Source organism: Tursiops truncatus, chromosome 1 (genome assembly GCF_011762595.2).
Source record: "Tursiops truncatus isolate mTurTru1 chromosome 1, mTurTru1.mat.Y, whole genome shotgun sequence".
Classification (NCBI taxonomy): Eukaryota; Metazoa; Chordata; class Mammalia; order Artiodactyla; family Delphinidae; genus Tursiops; species Tursiops truncatus.
Window position 1 is genome coordinate 26,628,416 of NC_047034.1, and position 22,863 is coordinate 26,651,278.

The window sequence follows — 22,863 nt, forward strand, 5'->3', positions numbered from 1 at the left end:
TTTTTGCAGGACCTATTTTTCTGGCATTTTTGTGAATTCATGATCATGATGGTAAAAGTAAGTAAAATACATTTGTCAAATAGCCTTGTGATCAAGTTAAACTAGTCATCCTCAGGAGATATCGTTTTGATTTTTTTTTTTTTAAATGTCCCACAAAGATGTTGTTAAACCTTTTATTTGTTCAAATATATTCCTAGTTTGTTGTTTATTTTAAAACTTTTGTTAGTATTGTGTAGAAGTTTAAACATAATCAAATTGATTTGTGTCTTTTCCCCATGCTTTTTAAACTTAGAAATATTATCTGGTCACTTAATATTCAGTCTCCTTTGTACCTAATTTTTATAATTCAGCTTCACATTTTGTTTCATAGAGTGGAAGTTTCACCATGGGTTTATGCTATGATTCTCAGCTTTAGAGGTTCCTTGACCCAGTGTATTACTTTAGCCAGAGATGAGCAGATTCAAGGAATCGGTCACTAACCAAACTCATGAGACTGATTTTAAAATTTAAAAATTATTCTCCAGGATAACCAATATTTGAGGGATTTACTTGGGAGATATCCTCGTTGATAAGTCCATGTAAGAATAATAATTTTAGGTCACAGAGTTGCTTGACACACTCTTAGGACAATGAGAATTATATGAATATTTATGTCAAGTTAGGGTAACTGGATAGATTTTTCTACTTTAAGGATTTTTTAAGATAAATATCATGGAAAATTAATTAGATTGCTACATGTTCCACATAGTGCCGGAAACAGAATAACAAACTAATTGTTCCCTGTACTTTGTTCGCTTTTTTCTCTCTTTTAAAAAGGGATATGGGACTTCCCTGTTGGCACAGTGGTTAAGAATCTGCCTGCCAATTCAGGGGACACAGGTTCGAGCTCTGGTCTGGGAAGATCCCACATTCCGCGGAGCAACTAAGCCTGTGCACCACAACTACTGAGCCTGCGCTCCAGAGCCCACGAGCCACAATTACTGAGCCCATGTGCCACAACTACTGAAGCCGCGCGCCTAAAGCCCATGCTCCGTGACAAGAGAAGCCACCGCAATGAGAAGCTTGCACATCCCAACAAGAGTAGCCCCCGCTCGCCTTAACTAGAGAAAGCCCGCATGCAGCAATGAAGAGAAGACCCAACCCAGCTAAAAAATAATAATAATAAAATAAAATAAAAAGTGATACGTCTTCCTATCTTCCAGAAACCTGAACTCTCCAATTTCCAGATCCTGTTAGGAATAACCATTCAAGTAGGGAAAGGAGAGAGGATAGACAAACTATTGTAAAGCCTGTAAAGAATAAGTATTCACAGCAAATACTTGGGTTGCTTTATTGACATTTTAGCAGGAGATCATTAATTCACTTTGGAAGGAGATATATTCCTTGTCATATTTATTGTCAGGTTCATTTTTCCCAATCTTGTATTTCAGGGAGGAAATAATGCTGGCCATACAGTTGTTGTAGATTCTGTGGAGTATGATTTTCATCTTTTACCTAGTGGAATAATTAATCCTAATGTTACGGCATTCATTGGTAAGTATATAAACTGAATTTAGGGACTTTTTTCCCCCAATTGATAATAGTGTTTATTTTTCATAATCTAACCTTATTTAATCTCTAATCAAATGATTCATTTATTGCTTATTAATCTTGACAGTGGTACCTTCTGGAATATACCTAACTTTGGCTGTTTTACAACTCTTTTAGATCATTTAGCACTAATAACTTTTTTGGAATGATTACTTTGCATTTATTTCTGATCATTGGCAATCTTAATTGTATAACAAAGTGTTAGATCATCAAATGAATTTTCCAAACACTGTGAAGCATAGTGAGAAATACAAGAGGTCTGTGTTTCATTGACTGGTTCTGAACGCTTATAAGATGCAATCTGATATTTTCTCTTCTAGTCTTTTATTTTTAAAAATGCTCATCACAACCCAATAAATTGATTTTATGGCCACTAATAGGTTTGAGTCCCCAATTTGAAAGACTGTGATCTGGTTCAGTTTGCCTACAACTGTATAACTAGTTTCTTTCAAAATAATAGTTTCACTTTGTTTCAAAGAAATTTCAAGTTATATTGAGTGTAGTTTTAGTGTTTTGTATTCTGTGTATTATGTTCTATTATGTATTTACATTATACTACCGTTTAAAACTTGGAACCATTTCTGTGGTAACTCCCTGATAAATTAGAATGTCCTCCTAATCAAAGTGCCTCACTCTTCTACTATTCTAGATAAAGGGTTATTGAAGATGTATGGCTATATTATAGATATAGATGTTTAAGTTTGGGATTTGCTTATTTGTGGTTTTTGTTTTTTAGGAAATGGTGTGGTAATTCATCTACCTGGGTTGTTTGAGGAAGCAGAAAAAAATGTTCAAAAAGGAAAAGGTATGAAAGAATGAGTCTGCTTTGTCTGGCAGCCAGTTTTTTTTGCTGTTGTTGTTGTTTTTTTAATGAAGTATTATTGGGCTCTCATTCCAGAAAAACTTAACATTTTTGTCTTCTACTTTAACATTGCAGATTATTGTAGGACAAAATTTTTAATGTCAGTTATTAAATTTTATTCATTATCATCAGTGTTCTAAACAAAAGACAAACATAACAAGGTCATTGTGTAAGTCCTGATTTTTTACACATTGGTCATCTGCAAACTCTAGGTAGCTAGAATTACTATATGCTGGTGGCAAAACTCTAGGAAATTCACGAGTTCATTTTGTCATTTGTGCTCGTTAGCATCCACTTCTACACAAGCCAAAAATTAGCTTAAGGCAGTCAGAGAGCCACTGTAGCCCATTTTGTGCACTTTTAGTCTCATTTCCTAGAGGATCTGGAACTCCCTTTGTTACTATAACCTAGGGACAAAAGAGGTTTTTTAGGTCCCTGCCTCCAAAGGAGGGAAATGCTTCTTCTATGCAATGTATCCACTTCCATCTTTAAAAAAAAGACTTGATTTCCTGCCTTTTCTAATCTCTTCTGGATTTTTGGAAGTCTGTTTACATTCAGTTAGGCTACGTTGCTAGGGTTTGAGGGGAATGTGGCAATGCAAATGATACACAATTGAGGAAAAGCATTAGTGTAGTTCTCCCTTAGCTCATATTTAAAGAATTAAATTCTATTACATCGTTAAAGTTTATTTTTCACGTTTAAAAGTAGCAGTCCATCCTCAAGTGTTCCTAACAACTAAATCTGACTTCGCAGAATCCTGTCTTGCTATTATCTCTGTTGTCTTCCCTGCACTTTTACCTGTGTGTTGTGTCTGCCTTTTTAATTGGTCACCTTGAGGTTCCCTTGCTGCTCTCTGCTGTCCTTCATCCCCTTTACAATTTTGCCCTACTCTTTTTCCTTCTGGCCTATCTAACCCAGCTGAATCTACTTTATTGAGTTTCTTTGTAATATTTTGTTATAATATTCCCTAAGCAAACTTTAGAATACGTGTTACATGTCAAAAACAGCTATAGAGCGGGAGGCTTAATAACTTCTTTAATCTGTAAGGAATATTTGTAAAACAAATCTTTGGATATTATCAAAATTAACAACTAATTTTTAATATTCAAATGCTAATTTTGAAAATAGGGCTCAGTGGCTTATCCTTAGAATGCATATAGCCTACTAAGTTACTCTCTTTAAAGAAGAATATTTAGATTCATTTATTTATTCATTCAACAATCATTTTTCTTGAACATTTATTGGATGACAGACCCCATACTATGAAAATTCATGGCCCCTACTCTCAGGCATTCACACTTAAATGAGGAGACACATGTATCTTCTTATAATTCAGTGTGATAAGCGCAGTAATTGACAGTACTTTGGAGGAATTAGAACATTTTATTATTTTGTTTAATCACACTTTTTTTTTTTTTTTTTTTTTTTTGGTACGCGGGCCTCTCACTGTTGTGGCCTCTCCCGTTGCGGAGCACAGGCTCCGGATGCGCAGGCTCAGCGTCCATGGCTCAAGGGCGTAGCCGCTCCGCGGCATGTGGGATCTTCCCAGACCGGGGCACGAACCCGTGTCCCCTGCATCGGCAGGCAGACTCTCAACCACTGCACCACCAGGGAAGCCCTAATCACACTTTTTATAATTGTCTTTTGGGAAAGGGTGCCATACCCCAAATTAACTCCCTTTTCTCAAAATTCTCCCCTTGCTTTGAACTTCACCCACACTTCCTCACATCCCACCCCCCCACCTCTCCACACCCTCCCCAACCCCCCCCCACCCCCACCCCAACAAAATGATACTTCCTACCATTTCTGTTTTGGATTCCTGAAAGTATTTTATGTGGCTATGGCTGGCTTGAATTTGGAGCTTTTTAGAGCAAAACATTTAGAAGGAATTTGTGAATGACTTTGTATAATGAATGACAGGTGAGAAAATTCTTATTAAACATATTTCCTATGCAGAAGAAAAGATGCTAAAATGACTACTTAGGTGAAAAAGACTTTTAAACAGTGTATTTCTAAGGAAATTAAGTCTAAAAATTATACAAAATGTACAATTAAATGTATCTTTTTTTCCCTTCCCTCTAGGTCTGGAAGGCTGGGAAAAAAGGCTTATCATATCTGACCGAGCTCATATTGGTAAGGGGGACGTAATACATTTATTTATAACTGTCTTTTTATCAGAAACATCACATGAAAGCATTTAGTAGCCAATTTGTCTTTAATTTTACTGAACACTAAGTAGGATGAATTGTAATAATTGGGTTCAGATACATGGAATCTTATTCATTTTTTTCTTTTGTTTTTAATAAGGGCTAGGTTAAAATTTACCTATTTCTGAAGAATTAGCTAATCAGATGAATAATTTAAGCAGTATTTCATGAGACATCGCTACTTCTATTAAAAAATAAGCCACATTAAAATACAAAGGGCTTTTATTTGCACATATTAATACTCATGTAAAAGTAGGTCTCCCATCGGGTAAGTCTTTAGAGTGATTCATTGTACCTAAAATGTAATAATACTGCTTTTTAAATGATGCAGATTTTATTCAGACTAACCTTCTCCTCCATTGGTTACAACAAACTAGATTCTGAAATTAATTTCAACCACCACCAGTGTATTTGAAGTTTGTTTCCCTGTTATTATCCTATCTCTGAAGTGATAGCATTTTTAATTACCAGTGACATGATTAAGAGGCAATAGCCAGGAAAGAGAAAGAACTATAAACCATGTAAGAACTTCTGGGATTGATTAGAACTCTTAAATTGTCTTTAAATATGTATGTCTCCTGAGGCAGTAGCTGCTCTAGTTTTAGCATTGACCTCCATTTAAGAGGCAACCCCATCAAAATTTTCTTAAGTACCTCCAAATAACAATCACAGATTTGAATACTATGCATAGGAAATCAATAAAATAACTTATTTGAAGTAAACTGTACTGGATTGACATACAGCTTTTATGTGAAAACTCCCTTTTCATTTCATAGTTTGCCATAGGCTTCTTAATCTATAAAATCTGAAAAGAACAATTTGTGATTACCACTGCAAAACACTTTTATATTAGTTCATATTATCGTATATGTTGTCCATGAGTAGATTGGTATTCCCATACTGAAGACTTTGCTAGTTGTTAGTGTGACTAGATAACATGTAAAGAATACATACTTACGTATTTTCCATAAAACAAAGTAGGCTGTGAGTCATTTGTATTTCACCTGTTTAAACTATGAAAATATTAACTATCAATTATACTTGTGTTTAAACTGAACCTTTTCTTTGAAGAGCTCATAGTTTTTTATTTTTTAGCAAAACTGCAATTTATGTTTCCAGAGTAATAGCGTAGATGCATAACTAGACAAAAAAAGAAAGTAGGAAGCTTTGCAGTCCCAAATAATAACATGTAATTTGGATGAGGACAAAAAGGTTTCATTTTGCTTTTATGAGGAAGGAGGTTATAAATCTGTCATGTTTGTTGGCCATTTTAAGCTTCTGATTAAAAAAGAGAATCATACTCAGCCTGTCACCTATATAGTTTAAAATATTTTTTGGTTATTACCTTAGTACTTTTAAACTTTTACATATCATCACTATAGGGCTGTAATATAGGAAACAATATTGTGTTATTTTTCTTACTGACAGTCTCTTAGGTATATAATGAAAATTATATTTTTGTGCATTACTTTTGTAGTGTTTTTTTGGCCTCTCCCGTTGCGGAGCACAGGCTCCGGATGCGCAGGCCCAGTGGCCATGGCTCACAGGCCCAGCCGCTCTGCGGCATGTGGGATCTTCCTGGACCGGGGCACGAACCCGTGTTCCCTGCATCCGCAGGTGTGGACTCTCAACAACTGCGCCACCAGGGAAGCCCTCTTTTGTAGTGTTTTTTATCTGCTTACACTCACTAATCATTAACCTTATATATATTTTATTTTGTTAACATGAGTCATCTTTAACTTTCTAGTTTTTATGTATGGCCTTTTGGTATTCATTGCCTCTGTCTTGTGAATAAATGATGAAAGCTGCTACTTATCTTCAGAACTTTGTAATGGTCCTCTGTCATCTGCTATGTGAAATTCAATATCAGAATACCACAATTTAGGATTGCAAAATAGGATAATACCTAGTATGTACTCTTTGAGTAGCTTATAACATTAATGCACATAATCAGGTAAGTAGTTCGGCCATGTGTAGATGTAAATATATGCTGATGGATATCAATCTGTTGAAAAGAACATGGTGTTAAGAGAGATACCTGTGTTCCTGCCTGGATTCTCCACCTTTTTTCATTATAAATGCTTTGGGTCTGTCACTTGACAGTTTGCATTCTTGAACGTAGCACAGTGGTTAAGCAAGTTACTTAATTCCTTTACAGTACAAAAACCAAAGAAAATACTAATACAAAGGGGTCAAAGGACCAGAATAATAGGAAAGTAATGTGGTTTAAATGATAACAAATGTGAATTTTTAAATTTTAAAATGTATTATATTTATTTAATAATGGTTTTTCCTTTTCCATAAATTGATATTCTTAAAGGAAAGTATTTCTTAGAGGAGAAGTAGTTAGAGGAGAACTGAGCCCAGAGAGGATAGCTCTGACTAAAATTTAGATATTAGTAGTAATATGTATAATAATATATGTATTCTTTAAAACATGTGTTATTAAAATGTCTATAAGAAACATGTATTTTTTAGTACAGTCAATTCTGAAATGGTGAAAAGAAGTAAATAATGTTATCAAAAAATCAAATCAAACTAACTAGAAAATTGCTGAGAATCATTGCTATGTAACCACTTCACGTTTTTGCTTCAGGGACTCTCTTACCATAGGACTGAAAGGACAGTTCTCTAAGTGCCATGGTAATTATGGCATTAGAACTCTCATTTCAGTACTGAGCACAAAACCTAGTCTGGTACATAGATGCTTAAAAATATTAATTCTTTCCAAGGATTTTAAAAATTTCTCATAAAATCCTGAGATTGTCAGTACAAAGTATGATGGGTGATACGGAGTATAGTATAATACAATTACAGGTTTTAGAATTTTAGGGATCTGGATCCAAATGTTGTGTTTGTGTCCTCTGGCAAGTTATTTGTCTTCCAGGCATTAGTCCCCCCATCGGTAACAATGTCTCACACAAGGCTGTGCCCATGTGGGAAAGGGTTTTAGCTGTTTTATTCATAAATATGCCCAGCACCTAACTTAGGTGCCCTACCCCACTTGGCCAAGATGTACTACTTTTTCATCTGGAGGCATACTGTCCTGTAGTTTTTTAGTTTTTTAGTGCCTTCATTTTTCTGAAAGAGTACATGTAGGGTTGGTATTATTTCCTTTTAAATGTTGGCTAGAATCTCTGAGGGGATGTTTTTAGTTATAAATTCCACTTCTTTAACAGATACGGAGAGATTCAGGTTTTTCTGTTTCTTTTTGTGTCAGTTTTGGTAATTTATGTTTTTTCAAGGACTGTATTCATTTCATACAACTTGTCAAATTATTGGCATAAGGTTTTTAGTGTTTGTATATTATCCTTTTAATTTCTGTAGAGTTTGCAGTGATGTCCTTTCTTTTATTCCTGGTATTGGTAATTTGTATCTTCTCTCATTTTCTCTTGATCAGTCTAACTAGAGCTTTCTCCATTTTATTGATTTTGAGTTTTTTCCCCAAAGAATAAGCATTTGATTATGTTTATTTTCTATTTCATTGGTTTCAGCTCTTTATTAGTCCATTCTTTCTACTTTCTTTGGGTTTAATTTGCTCTCTTTTTTTCTTTTTTTAGCCTCTTTAGAAGCTTATTAGAGTATTTATTTTAGACTTTTTTTAATATAAGCATTTAAAGTTATACATGTCTCTCTAACACTATTTTAATTGCATTTCCAAACACTGACATTTTGTATGTTTATTTCCATTCAGTTGAAAATACTTTGTAATTTTTTTGTGATTTCCATTTAATCCATGAGTTAAATATGATGTTTATGTTTCTAAATATTGGAAGATTTTCCTGATTTCTCTCTATTATTTATTTCTAATTTAATTTTGTTGTAGACAGGATATACTCTGTACAATCTTAGCCTTTTAAAATTTGTTGAGATTTGTTTTATGACCCATTATGTGGCCTGTTTTGATTAAGGTTCTACATGCATTTAGAATATGTGCTCTGTTCTTGTTGAGTAGTGTTCTTTAAATGTCAGTTAAATCAAATTGGAAGATAGCATCGTTCAGATCTTCTGTATCCTAAGTGATTTTCTATTTACTTGCTCTGTCAGCTACTGAGAGAGAGGCATGTTAAAAACCTCCAACAATAATTGTGGATTTGTCTATTAATTTCTTTTCAACTCTGTAAGTTTTTGCTTTGTGTGCTTTGAAGCTGTTAGGTGCATGTATATTTAAAATTATGTTTTTGATGAATTAGCTCTTTCGTCATTATGAAATGTCCTCTTTATTTATGGTGATATTTCTTATTCTGAAGTCTACTTTGATATTAATATAGCCACTAGAGCTTTCTTAAGATTAGTGTATCTTTTTCCATCCTCTAATAATCTTTAATGTATTTATATCTTTATATTTATGGCTCATTTATTGTCGACAAGATGTATTTGGGCCTTGCTACTTATTCATTGTGACAATGTGCCTTTTTTTTTTTTTTTTTTTTTTTTTTTTGGTACGCGGGCCTCTCACTGTTGTGGCCTCTCCCGTTGCGGAGCACAGGCTCCGGACGCACAGGCTCAGCGGCCATGGCTCACGGGCCCAGCCGCTCCGCGGCATGTGGGATCCTCCCGGACCGGGGCGCGAACCCGCGTCCCCTGCATCGGCAGGCGAGCTCTCAACCACTGCGCCACCAGGGAAGCCCGAATGTGCCTTTTAATTGGAATGTTTTGACCATTTACTTCTAGTACAGCTAATTAGCAGTATGGTTGAATTTATATCTGCCCATTGTTTTCTATTTGTTTTTTTTCTTCTTTCCTGATTTCTTTGGGATTTGATATTTTAAATATTATCTCCACTATTAGCTTATGAGCTATACCTCTTGTTTTATGAATTTTGGAAGTTGCTCTAGGGTTTATAGTCTGCATCTTTAAATTTCTCATGATCTACCTTAAAATAATGTAACATTTAACCTAAGGTCCTTACAACAAAATGCTTGCATTTCCTTGTAAAGTCCTTTGTGTTATTATTGTCATACATTTCATGTCTACACTGTTATAAACTCCACAATACATTGCTAATATTTTTGTTTTAAACAATCAATTTTCCTTTAAAGAAATTTAAAAGTGACTAAGTTGTTGGCCAATTCTTTACATTAGCATACTTAAGCAAGTATGCAAAGAACTATGTTGCATCATAATTGTGCCCCTTCCCATTGAATCTCATAACAAAATTTTAATATAAGAGATGTTTATTGAGGAAAAGAGACCTGAGAAATGACTGAGAGTTTAAAATTTTTTTAAGCATTTGAAATCCAAGGTTTGCTGGGTGTCTGTCCTTTGATTCAACAGCTATTGGAAGTCTACTCTATGTCAGGTGTGGTGTTGGGCACTGAGGATTCAGCAGTAGAAAAGATAAAAGTCCCTTAATGGAGCTATAATAGGGAGCACAGGTATGTAATGTACCATGGTATATAGTGATACGTTCTGAGGAGAAAAAGTAAATCAGAGAAAGGAGACCGATAGTGTCAGGCATTTGGAGGAGGTGGGTGGGGAACTATAATTTTAGATAAAGTGGCCAGGGAGGTTTCACTGAGAAGATGACATTTGAGTAAAAACCTGAAGGAGATGCAAGATGAATAAGGTCTAGAGATATGCTGTACAATCTTGAGGTTATAGATTACAATACTGTATTGTGACTTAAAGTGGTCATATTAAAAGAAAAAAAAAAACTTAAAAAAAAAAAGACCTGAGAAGGTGTGAGAAGCAAGCAAAGTGGATATTACATGTCCTGAGGCTCACACTGGACACTTTAATACAGTATAAAAATAGTGTTAATAAAACTTAACTCTGATAATTAAAAAATAATAAGATGGTGTTAATAAAACTTAATTACTGAAGGTACACAATTATCTTTAATTAAAAAAATTAGACTGAATCCCCAAGGTGGCATTTTGTGTTTTCAGTATCTAGGCTGTAGAGAATGGAAGAGATATTCGAGCAACTTTAGACAAAGACTGTTCTTTCAAAAACAGTAGTTGTGGTGGTATTAAGGCTCCACGCCATGATGAAGCTTCATGAAAGTGATGATTCTGATGGTACTCTTAGCTTCCTGGAACCTAGAAAAACCTAAGAAAACATTAGCTCTACGGCAAGGTGCTTGGCTCACCTGCTTTCCAACAACTATTTGTGATTTGCCAGTTGCCTCTGTAACTTCTTTGAACATAAAAAATAAAACATGCTGAAATGCAAATACTTTTTTATTCAAAAGAAGTGGCGTACTCCAAGGTCTCAATCTTGTCCTAACTGATTTGCAAAGTCTGAGTTTAGTGAAACAGCTCTTAAGAACTATTCTGGCCTCTCAAACGTAGATGAGAAAGGCTAGTCTGGGCACCAAAATAGGAACATCGTGATGAACTAATCGTTATTGTATATAATAGCGATCTATTGGCCAAGGTTTAGAATCCATGTCATAGAAAAAGTAAACATTTTAACATACCACGTAATATAGAAGGTGCGGCACAAATGGTATACACATATTTTACTCCTTTAATCAGCATGTACCTTATTATACAGAGCCTTCTAGTACCTGAAAAGGGTACTCTTAACCAAGGAGGTGAAAGACCTGTACACTGAAAACTATAAGACAGTGATGAAAGATATTGAAGAAGAAACCAATAAATGGAAAGATATTCCATGCTTATGGATTGGAAGAATTAATGTTGTTAAAATGTTCGTACCACCCAAAGCACTGTACAGATTCAGTGCATTTGGAATTCAGTGTGTTCAGTTACATTGGAATTCAGTGCAATTCCAATGGCATTTTCCACAGAAATAGAACAAACAATTGTGAAGTTTTTGTGGAACCACAGAAGACCCAAAATAGCCAAAGCAATCTTGAGAAAGAATAAAGCTGTAGGCATTATGCTTCCTGATTTCAAATTATATTACAAAGCTATAGTCATTTAAAAAACAGTATGGCTTTGGCATAAAAACACACACACAGATCAATGGAATGGAATAAGGGGCTCCAAAATAAACCCACACATATGTATTCAATTAATTACAACAAAGGAGCCAAGAATATACAATGGGGAAGGGACAGTCTTTTCAATAAATGGTGTTGGGAGAATTAGAGTGCTACATGCAAAAGAATGAAACTGGACCGCTATCTTAGGCTATACACGAAAACTAACTCAAAATGATATTAAAGACTTGAACCTGGGCTTCCCTGGTGGCGCAGTGGTTGAGAGTCTGCCTGCCGATGCAGGGGACACGGGTTAGTGCCCCGGTCCGGGAGGATCCCGCATGCCGCGGAGCGGCTGGGCCCGTGAGCCATGGCCGCTGGGCCTGCGCGTCCGGAGCCTGTGCTCTGCAACGGGAGAGGCCGCAACGGTGAGAGGCCCGCGTACCGCAAAAAAAAAAAAAAAAAAAAGGCTTGAACCTAAGACCTGAAACCATAAAACTCCTAGAAGAAAACATAGATGGTAAACTCCATAACACTGGTCTTCGTAATGATTTTTTTTACTTAACACTGAAAGCAAAGGCAACAAAAGCAAAAATAATCAAATGGGATTACATCAAACTAAAAAACTTTTGTACAGCAAGGGAAACCATCAACAATATGAAAAGGCAAGCTACAGAATGGCGAAATAGTTGCAAATCATATATCTGATAAGGGGTTAATATCTAAAATATTATAAAGAACTCATACAACACAAGAGAAAAAAAAAACAATTTAAAAAAGGACAGGAACTGAACATACATTTTTCCACGGAAGACATTAGAGATCACCAACAGGTACATGAAGAGGTGCTCAACATCACTAATCGTTAGGAAAGTACAAATCAAAATCACAATGAGGTAATCACACCTGTCAGAATGTCATCAAAAAGACAAGAGATATGGGCTTCCCTGGTGGCGCAGTGGTTGAGAGTCCACCTGCCGATGCAGGGAACACGGGTTCGTGCTCCGGTCCGGGAAGATCCCACATGCCGCGGAGCTGCTGGGCCCGTGAGCCATGGACGCTGAGCCTGCACATCCAAAGCCTGTGCTCCGCAACGGGAGAGGCCACAACAGTGAGAGGCCCGCGTACCGCAAAAAAAAAAAAAAAAGACGAGATAACAAGTGTTGGTGAGGATGTGGAGAAAAGGAAACCCTTGTGCACTGTTGGTGGGAATGTAAATTCGTGTAGTCTCGGGGAAAACAGTACAGAGAGGGAAGGGGAGAAGAAGAGGGAGAGAGAAGAGAGAGAAGGCATAGAGGCATATTCAGACAGGAAAAGCATATGCCTTGGAGCCAAGGACTTAAAAGAATGCCTATATGATGGTATGGGAGGGCAGAAAGGGGGCAGAGCATAGTGTAAGATGAAAGGGCAGACTATTCAAGGAGCACATGTAAAATAGTTTTGTCTTTTCCTTTTAAGCATTAGAAAGATACTGAGTTTTAAAGACAACAGTGGTGATATATCTGTGTGTTGGAAAGATGACTGTGGCTGCATTAAAAGGTAGGAATTAGAGGTGTCCAAGAGTGGAAATAGGTACACTCATTAGGAGGCTACAGCTTTAGTGAGAGGTGATGGAAGCTTGGGACCAGTGAGGAAGAGGGAGATAACATAATCCCTAGATTTCTGGAGTCCAGAACTTCAAGAGGATATCTTAGTAAACTGAGCTTTATAGAATTGTAGGGTAGGGTACTCCAGAATCACTCTCTTAAGGACTCATTTCTAAAAATAGAATAGATTGCAATATATGGGAATGAATGATCAGGCATACTTTCATATTAATATACCAGTTAGCATTATAATCTTCACTCCCACCATTATTGTTGCTTTTTAAAATGTATCCATTCAATTTGTCATAAAGAAATTAGGCTTAAGGAATTTATAACTTCAGTAATTTAAAATGCAGTATATGTTGCTTTCCTGTATTTTGTCTCAACAACAACTGATTTTGTTTTTCCCCCTCAGTATTTGATTTTCATCAAGCGGCTGATGGTATCCAGGAACAACAAAGACAAGAACAAGCAGGAAAAAAGTATGTTTTTGTGTGTGTGTGTGTATGTGCAGTTTAAGCATATCTAGTCTTTTTTGTTTAAATTCTAGGCCAGAAGTTTAAGAAAAATAACTATTAGGATATCCTTTTTAGATTTCAGAGAAAATAAGACTGTGAAAATAAACTTAAAGGAAATAGCATAAAAATTTCATTCTTTGTGTTGATCTGACCATAAGAACTGCATCTTTCTTTTCTAACTCAGAGCTTGTTTTGATTTATTTTAAAGTTTGGGTACCACAAAAAAGGGCATTGGCCCAGTTTATTCTTCCAAAGCTGCTCGGAGTGGACTCAGGATGTGTGATCTTGTTTCTGACTTTGATGGCTTCTCTGAGAGGTAACTACCTTGTATTTCAAAATGGAAAGAGCAAATGGATTTTTAGGATTTTTAAAACCCAATATGCAAATTGATAAAAATCAGTATTCTAGTTGAGTAGTGGTAGTTGGCTTTTTTGTTTCATTTGAAATACTAAAGTTTTTTTATTACATTTGAATTGGTCCTTAATTTGAAATTAACTTCACGAAAACAACATGATGTTGATATCATATCAGTACCACAAAAAGACAAAGCCAAAATTATATTTAAGGATTGGAGTTTGGAATGTTTTAATGAGAAATAGAGATGCTTCCAGGGGGATGTGGCAGTGCTGTGGTGGGGTCACCACAGCTTAGGGTCCTCGGATTTTCAGGTCCAAAGACTCTGTTGTGTCCTCCCACCGGGAAATAATTAGGCTCTCAGGTACTGGTGAACTATTGCGTATCAAGCTCACCTTGAAAAATAGAAATGCCCCATTGACACTTAATCTCTGTAGAAAAAATCTCCGTGGGAAACCTGATAATCATCCGAAAACTGTATGGTGACTCAGTGATGAGGCGTTAGTTGGTTACATCTAATAACAGATGGCATCAGAGATCACTCGCTGTATCCATTTTCAGTCAGCAGTTTGTCTGTCTGCACTGTTGGGACACCTCCACTAAGAATATTGGAGACAAATTGCTAATGCCTGCCTCTGTCTCTCTTAAAAGCGTCATTTTAGACCGTCCCCTTTTGTCTTTCATGCAGTACAATATAGTTAATTCGATTTAAGTCTTGTGGTTACAGATTTCAGTCATTCCCTCCTCCTCCCACCCCTCACCTTAATTATATTGTTGATATCCCTATCAGTAAAAAATATTTTGAGTGTATCATTTATTCATATGACTGATCTTCTTTATTAGATTCTATTTCTCAGAGTGTAACTTCAGTTTGGGGATTGTTACTAAGACCACTTATCTCCAGAAACCATTTGAATCAAATGAAATTATTCAGAATATTTTTAAACAGAGCTGAGGTCTTGATTTATCTGTAATTTTCAGGTTCAAAGTTTTGGCTAACCAGTACAAATCTATATACCCCACGCTGGAAATAGACATTGAAGGTGAATTACAAAAACTCAAGGTAATGCTTTCTGACATTTATAATGTCCTTTTTAAAACTCGTTTGCCAAATTGGCATCTAGATCTTTCATTCATTCAGTCTTTGTATTAGGAACTGAAAATATAAGGTTGAAGAACATGTGGTTAATAAGTGCCACACAGATATGTATAAAGTATTATAGGTAAGAAATGGTGAAGTGAATTTGTAATTTTAAGTCTAAAAGCATATAGCCTAAAAGGATGTAGCATGTTTGAGTAACTTTACATGATGTAGCTTAAACAAAATATTGGGTGGGGAGCAGGGAGCAAGAATAAAGTACCTGAAAATAAAATTAGACAAGTAGGGAGCAAATCATAGGTCTTATGCTGGCCTTATATGCAGTGATAGGGAGTTTAGCTATTGAATAATTTTTGAGCAGAAAAAAAGACTAGCTTTGTATCATATAAAAATCACTCATAGGAATTTGGGGGATAGATCAACAAAGGGACAAGTAAGAGATGATAACTTTTAAAACTAACCAGCCCATTTAGGACTGTTACCCCATAGGGTCAATTTCTTTAGCACTGTACTCTTAAGAGACAAGTAAGGTAACTGGCCAAAGATTAGGCCCACAGTTGGTGCCTGAGTTAGCCAGTAGTCAAGTTGCCTATCCTCTCCACCCTTCCATTCTTCCAAAATCTTTGGTGAGTTTCAAGCTGCTTCTCATGTGTCTGATTGTCGCTCTTAAATAAGTATGACATCAATTCCAGAACTGAATAGGAATTTACATACCTGATATGTCATTTTAGAATTGTTGCAGGCCTTAGGTCTAGCCACTCACTGAATTTCTAAAAAAAAAATGACCTCCAAGGAACATTATAAATGTTAAGTATTTGGATTTCAGTGTATGGATTGTTGCTTGGAATAGACTGCCATTTTGTTTTCATTCTGTCATGCAACAAATATTTTAAATTTATTACTAGCAACTTGGAAATATTTACGTGCTAAAGTATGGGTATATCTTTTCAATTATATTTTATACATGTTCTGAATGAAAGTAAAGTAGGTGAATAATAATGACCAGAATTAGGTAAAAAGATTCTTAATAGGTGATAAAAAATATTTCCCCCTTATCCTTGGTTTCACTTTTCATGGTTTCAGTTTCCCATGGTCAACTGCAAAACAACTCATAAGTTTTAAATTTGAGAATATCTGAGTAGTGTGATGAAATCTCTTGCTGTTCTGCTCCATCCTGCCCAAGATGTCAGTCATCCCTTTGTCCAATGCATCCCACCCATTAGTCACTTAGCAGCCATTTCACTTATCAGATTGACTGTCATAGTATCACAGTGCTTATATTCAAGTGACCCTTATTTTACTTACTAACGGCCCCAAAGCACAAGAGTGTGATGCTGGCAATTTGGATACACCAAAGAGAAGCCATACAGTTTTTCCTTTAAGTGAAAAGGTGAAAGTTCTCAACTTAATCAGGAAAGAGAAAAAATCATATGCTGAGTTGGTAAGGTCTACAGTAAGAATGAATCTTCTTCTATCCATGAAATTGTGAAGAAGGAAGAAGAAATTTGTGCTAGTTTTGCTGTTGAACCTCAAACTGCAAAAGTATAACAATGCATGATAAGTGCCTAGGATGAAAAAGACATTAAATTTGTACAGTAAGATATTTTGAGGGAGAGAGAGGCCATATTTATATAACTTTTATTACAGTATATTGTCATACTTGTTCTATTTTATTATTGGGTATTGTTGTTAATCTCTTACTGTGCCTAATTTATAAATTAAACATTATCATAGGTATGTATGTATAGGAAAAAACACAGTGTATGCAGTTTGGTACTGTCTGTGGTTTCAGGCATCCCCTGGGAGTCTTGGAACCTATCCCCCTAGGATAAGGGGGGGACTACTATATGTTGAACCAAGACTTTAAGGAACAAGGGTTGTGATGAATGGTACGGTCATTTCAGGCATTAAAAAAAAGGACTAAAACAGGAAGAAGCATGAGATTGGGGACTAGAGCCAAGGGGGGAATTATATTTTCATCAATAGGTATACCATACTCAGGTGAGTTCGTGAGTGGATCCTGGAATTTCCATACTAGTCTGGCTAAATATTTAAACATGGTTGAAACTAGATTTTATTGTAGTTATACTATAAGCTTTGGGGAAACTCTTGTTTATATTATATTTTTAATTGAATTCCTAAAATTAAGCAGTATTATTAATACTTTAAACGTGTTTTGAGAAAGTTTTTCATGTTTGTGTGTATGTTAGTATTTGATATTATCTACTAGTAATACTGCTAAGGTATTTTACTGTAATGGAATACAATGGGAAAAGAATAAAAGAATATTAGTAGTCAATTACTGATACATGCTTGGCAGTGTCACTTGTGGCCTTCACCACATTTTGAGAAAAACCTTGATGCAGCTTATGGTTATATGGGCTATAACTTCTGCTTTTCTAATACCTACAAAATATAAAAGCATAATGTAATATATTCAGTTCTTGTTTATTTTCCTGAAAGCTGGTTTATGAAGTATGAGTACTTGGCTATTTGGAAGATTGTCATCATTATTTGCAGTGAGGTTAAAATAGAACCTTTGGGGCTTCCCTGGTGGCACAGTGGTTGAGAGTCCGCCTGCCGATGCAGGGGACACGGGTTCGTGCCCTGGTCCGGGAAGATCCCACGTGCCACGGAGTGGCTGGGCCCGTGAGCCATGGCCGCTGGACCTGCGCGTCCGGAACCTGTGCTCCGCAATGGGAGAGGCCCGCGTACCGCAAAAAAAAAAAAAAAAAATAGAACCTTTGAATTTCATTGTATCTCTACTTTTCTTGAAATAGTATCTCTTTTCTGGTTCTGGAGAATCAGCATGGCCTTATATGCAGTGATAGGGAGTTTAGCTATTGAATAATTTTTGAGCAGAAAAAAGACTAGCTTTGTATCATATAAAAATCACTCATAGGAATTTGGGGGATAGATCAACAAAGGGACAAAGCCAATCCAAATGTTGCATTAGGGTAAGCACCGTCACCAATCCCTTTCTACTTTGCATTGGTCAATTTTCACTGTCAAAGTCAGGTAATTTTTACTCGTATTGGTTTCATTGTAAATTTATTAGCATACGTTGAACTTGGTTTTTGTCTTTGTATATAGAGTTATATGGAAAGGATTAAACCAATGGTGAGAGATGGAGTTTATTTCCTATATGAGGCTCTACATGGACCACCAAAGAAAATCTTGGTAGAAGGTGCGAATGCAGCACTACTAGATATTGATTTTGGTAAGTGAGATATGACTTATGGGGAGCTTAACTGAGTCCTAAATTGCTTAAGATATAAATAATTAACGTTAGCATTAAAGGATTTTAAAATAAGGCTTTTTGCTTGTATATTCAGGAATGATGAAAGTTTGTCATCTTATGCTAACCCTTTTTTTAAAAAAGGAATATTTTGTGTTAAGTTCTGCAGTTCATTAGAAAAATGAAATCACTATTTGGGTCAGTGGGTTTGGGTTTTTATAAACTGTGATTTTTTTTTGTTGTTTGGTTTATGGTTCAATTCCAGACCTCATTTCCTTGGAACTGTAAAATGATTAGATGAATCCTTTGAAAGGACCTTTAATTCAGCCTTTTTTAAAAAATCAAAAGCTAATATACCTTGTTATTAAACATGCACATTCTAAGATCTATGGAAGTCTGTTTAATTGACTCCCTGGACGTGAGATTCTGAGTGGATTTAGAGCATTTCCTCCATCTTCAAAAAGTTAATGCTATCGTCTTCAAACTGCTGCCTTTCTTGGCCTAATTTGTTGGCCTTTTCATCTAAACATGATCTTTCAGGATAAATCTGATTGTTCTCAGCTCTTACTGGCATTTCATTGGCTTTTGACTCCAAGTAAGCCAATTAAAGTGTATTTCTGTGTAGTAGATATGTATTTTTGATACCATAATATGCCTATCCAATCTGGAAAGAAAGCAGTGTCTAATTAGCATAGTGAATAGTTTAAGTATGAAGAGGATCTTGGGGCCAGGGTTTGGGGAGGGGGGGAAGTACACCACTCTTTGCTTACTCTTGTCATTTCTGGGATTATTCCCTGAAGACAGATAAAAAGGTCAGAAAATGCTGAATACCACAAAATTCTTAGTGTACTGTTGTCACTCCAGGTTGCTGGTGCACCTTAATATTTGTATCAGGGGAGTAAAATAAATTTGCTTTAAACTAACAGGAGAGTGTTAAAATATATATAAGTCTGCATAGTAGAATAACACCAGAGTTTTGGCATTAAATTATTTAGCAGTCTATTAGGTGAGTGCCTACCAGACAGAGCTGAGTAATTGCATGTACTCAAGGAGCCTCTCTAGTATAAGCACTACAGCTGTAGCTTAACCACCTATGTTTTTATCTCTCTACAGACAAAAGGAATCAGGAATAAAACATCGAGGCTTTGAAAGGGCGGTTACAGTTATATTCTCAAATACCTAGAATATACTCAAATGCAGAATTTTTAGAATAATGTCTATCATTTGTGTATATTTTACCATTTGTTTCTATTTTTAGGAACTTACCCTTTTGTAACCTCTTCGAACTGTACAGTTGGAGGTGTTTGTACTGGCTTGGGTATGCCCCCTCAAAATGTTGGAGAAGTGTATGGAGTTGTGAAAGCTTATACAACTAGAGTTGGTATTGGTGCCTTTCCTACAGAGCAAGACAATGTGAGCCTATTTCTCAGTAAATCTAATTTAGAAGTTTTAAAATAAAAAAATCATGCTTTTTTTTCCCTTAATGAATTATTGGCTTCTGTGCATTTCACTTAATTTGCAAGAGTAATCAGAGCAACATTAAAGAAAATTATATACACCTTTATTGTTAGTGGCAGCAGATTGACAACAAAAGGGGAGGGATTAGTGGGTGCTTAAAGGTAATTGTAATTGCAAGGCTAAGTGACAGGTGGGCTTATGAAGGGGATTAAGATGGTAGAGGAGAAAGAAGCTAAAAATAACAACTATCTTTCACCAAGAGCTTATTAGGAGTCAAGATTGAGGAGAATGATCTGCAGACATTGTCTAATCATAGCCGACACTTACTTGGTGGTGACTTCGGGCCAGGCACTGTTTAATTGCTGTAAACTTAGAAGCTCTTTGGGTCCTCACAGCAACTCTGGGAGCTGGGTGCTATTACCATCCCCATTCTACACATGGGGAAACTGAGGCATGGAGAGCTGAAGTAACTTGCCCAAGGCCACACAGATAGACAAGGCTGGAATTCAAACCTGACAGAGCAACCTATTAATTGTAATTATGTCAGAATACGTGAGGTAATGAAATGATGGCTTTAATCAGAAAGGTGTAAATTAAGGAACAGATAGATCATAGATGGGAAAATTAGGTTGTAGGGAGTGGCTGTAGCTTAGAACTTTGAGCATTGTTTTCAACCTCAGTTCTCTTTAAAAGGACATTGTGATAGCAACTACTAGGTGAGAGTTTGCCTTATGGTTTTCAGGAAAGTCATCAAACTAAAGTCCTTAGAACAAATTGACCAAACTTATCTATTTTAATAAATACTTACTAACAACTTAGTTTTTAATATGTAGCATTTAATGTAACATAACATAAAAAATGTTCTTGGTTTTAAAATAGTGGTAAAAAGTGAAGCCAAAAGTGGATCTATCTCAAATAATGCCTCCCTCACATAAAATCTATCATCTCTATGGAATTGTATCTTCAACTTACTTATTTTCTGAAAGATGCTTATCTCTAAGAAACTTTGACTTGTTATATGATCTTAAGTATAATTCTACTAGATTTAGAGCATTGCTATTCTAGTCCTAAGGTTTTATTTTCTGTTCCTTAGGAAATTGGAGAATTATTACAAACAAGGGGTAGAGAGTTTGGTGTAACTACTGGAAGGAAAAGACGGTGTGGCTGGTTGGACCTTGTTTTGCTCAAATATGCTCATATGATTAATGGATTTACTGCGTGAGTATTCTTAGAAACATTTATTTCATAAATGACAATTCATGATCGCAGGTTAAATTTTGTGGAGTGCACACTAGAGGTAGTGCACTAATAGAAAAATTTCACTCTTTAGACTCCAAATGAAATTGCAGTTCAGGGTAGAAGTGGACCAAGATATAGGGGAAGGGTACATAAGGAGAGGGACCCCAGGTTTTTTTCCTGGATATCCAAGGTTGGGAGAAAAGAATCGTGATACCCTTACATGCGTATAAGTATAGAGGGAAGTAAGACAGGCAGGTAGAAAGGTAGGTAGATAGATGGAGTAACATAGAGGGGAGGCAGTATAACAGTGGTTTAGTGGATGAGCTTGAGAGACGTCTGACTTCTGGATTCAAATCTCAGATCCATGCGTTATGCTGTGTGACTTTGGGCAAGTTGATCTTTCTGTGCCTTTTTCATCATCTTTAAAATCTAGATAATAGTACTATCTACTTCAAAAGGGTATTTTGAAAACTAGATGAGAGCATATAGCATGCTGCATGGCACACTAAAAATGTTCCGTAAAAGTTGTTATTAACACGTACACATAAGTAAGTGTAAAAATGTATTCGTTTGTATTAATTACACTTAATTTCTAGCAAATAACAGAATAAAGGATAAAAAAGTAATCTGTGGGCAAGAATCTCAAACCTAGTGTTTTATCTAATTTCTATAGATTTTCCTGTAAAACTCTGTTTTTCAGTCAGTTTGTTGGGAGATTTTGATGTATCATGAAGAGGTCCTTGATGTGGTTTCCTCACTCTCCTTTGACAATTTCTGACCAGAAGGGTGGAATTGATGGTAAGGAGAGTGAAGAAATGAGGATTGATAGCATATGTGTAAAGGTACATGTATCTTGTCATCCATGTGGAAGAGTCAGTTTTGCTGTGTCCCACAGCCGTAAGATGCATCCTTTACTCCAGGCAGCCCTCTGTGGATATGTGTTGGTTGATCCTGAGAAACTAAGCAAGAGGATGTGGATCTATCAAAGAGTGAAAATCTACTATAATTATTAGAAAAGTAACCCACTAGTAGATCAGTTAAGTCATTGTTTTTATTATGAGGAAAAATTACATCAGTATATTGCCCTGTAGTGTTTTATGTGTGGCATGCTTTAAAATATAATCCTAACCAGTTTTCAGAATTGCTTTGGAACTGTTAACTTTGTATGAATTTTCCTTTACTCCCTTATCAAGTTGGTTGTTAGGGCCTTTAAGAATTTGCTATTTTAACGTCACCTTTTCTTCCAAAATTAGGTTGGCACTTACCAAATTGGATATTTTGGACATGTTTACGGAAATCAAAGTTGGAGTTGCATACAAGTTAGATGGTGAAATTATACCTCATTTCCCAGGTACTCTTCTTTTTAGGCTGTGTATAAAGAGTATTATTAGGTGTATGTATTAGAGCAGTTCATAAAGCTCTTCTGTATAATTTATGATATATAGCTACAGACTTGATATGCGCTTTGTGAATAGTGCAAGTACATTCACTTACTAGCATTTGTCTCATAGCTGCTATGCATTTGGGTGCTGGGTCGCAGCAAGCATGTGCTCAAACTTAAAATAGGAAAGAAGAAACATGGTACCCCTGTTATGCTGCTCCGGAATCTTATCGTCCCTATTTTGAAACTAACCTCTCTGTAGGCATTCCTCCCTTCCTTGAGAAATGTGAGACAGGAGAAAAGAGCCCTGCTTGTCAGGGTAAGCAGGCTCTTAATACATTAACCCACTATGTCCTTCAAGCCACAGGAATGATTTTTTTCTAACTTCTATTCTGTGTCTAAAGTGGACGGATGTAGGGAGATTTCCTACTTGAGGCAA

At 36.0% G+C, this 22,863-nt stretch overlaps 1 protein-coding gene across 1 annotated transcript in view; it reads left to right on the forward strand.

Moving 5' to 3' along the window:
* Nucleotides 1–22,863, forward strand: part of ADSS2 (adenylosuccinate synthase 2) — a 40,643-nt gene that overhangs the window by 11,862 nt on the left and 5,918 nt on the right. The window contains exons 2-11 of the mRNA XM_004317228.4: nt 1,431–1,533; nt 2,327–2,395; nt 4,535–4,585; nt 13,553–13,619; nt 13,864–13,971; nt 14,991–15,072; nt 18,202–18,328; nt 19,605–19,759; nt 20,898–21,022; nt 22,297–22,394. Coding sequence (XP_004317276.1) covers nt 1,431–1,533; nt 2,327–2,395; nt 4,535–4,585; nt 13,553–13,619; nt 13,864–13,971; nt 14,991–15,072; nt 18,202–18,328; nt 19,605–19,759; nt 20,898–21,022; nt 22,297–22,394 — 985 coding nt within the window. The remainder of the gene's footprint in view (nt 1–1,430; nt 1,534–2,326; nt 2,396–4,534; nt 4,586–13,552; nt 13,620–13,863; nt 13,972–14,990; nt 15,073–18,201; nt 18,329–19,604; nt 19,760–20,897; nt 21,023–22,296; nt 22,395–22,863) is intronic.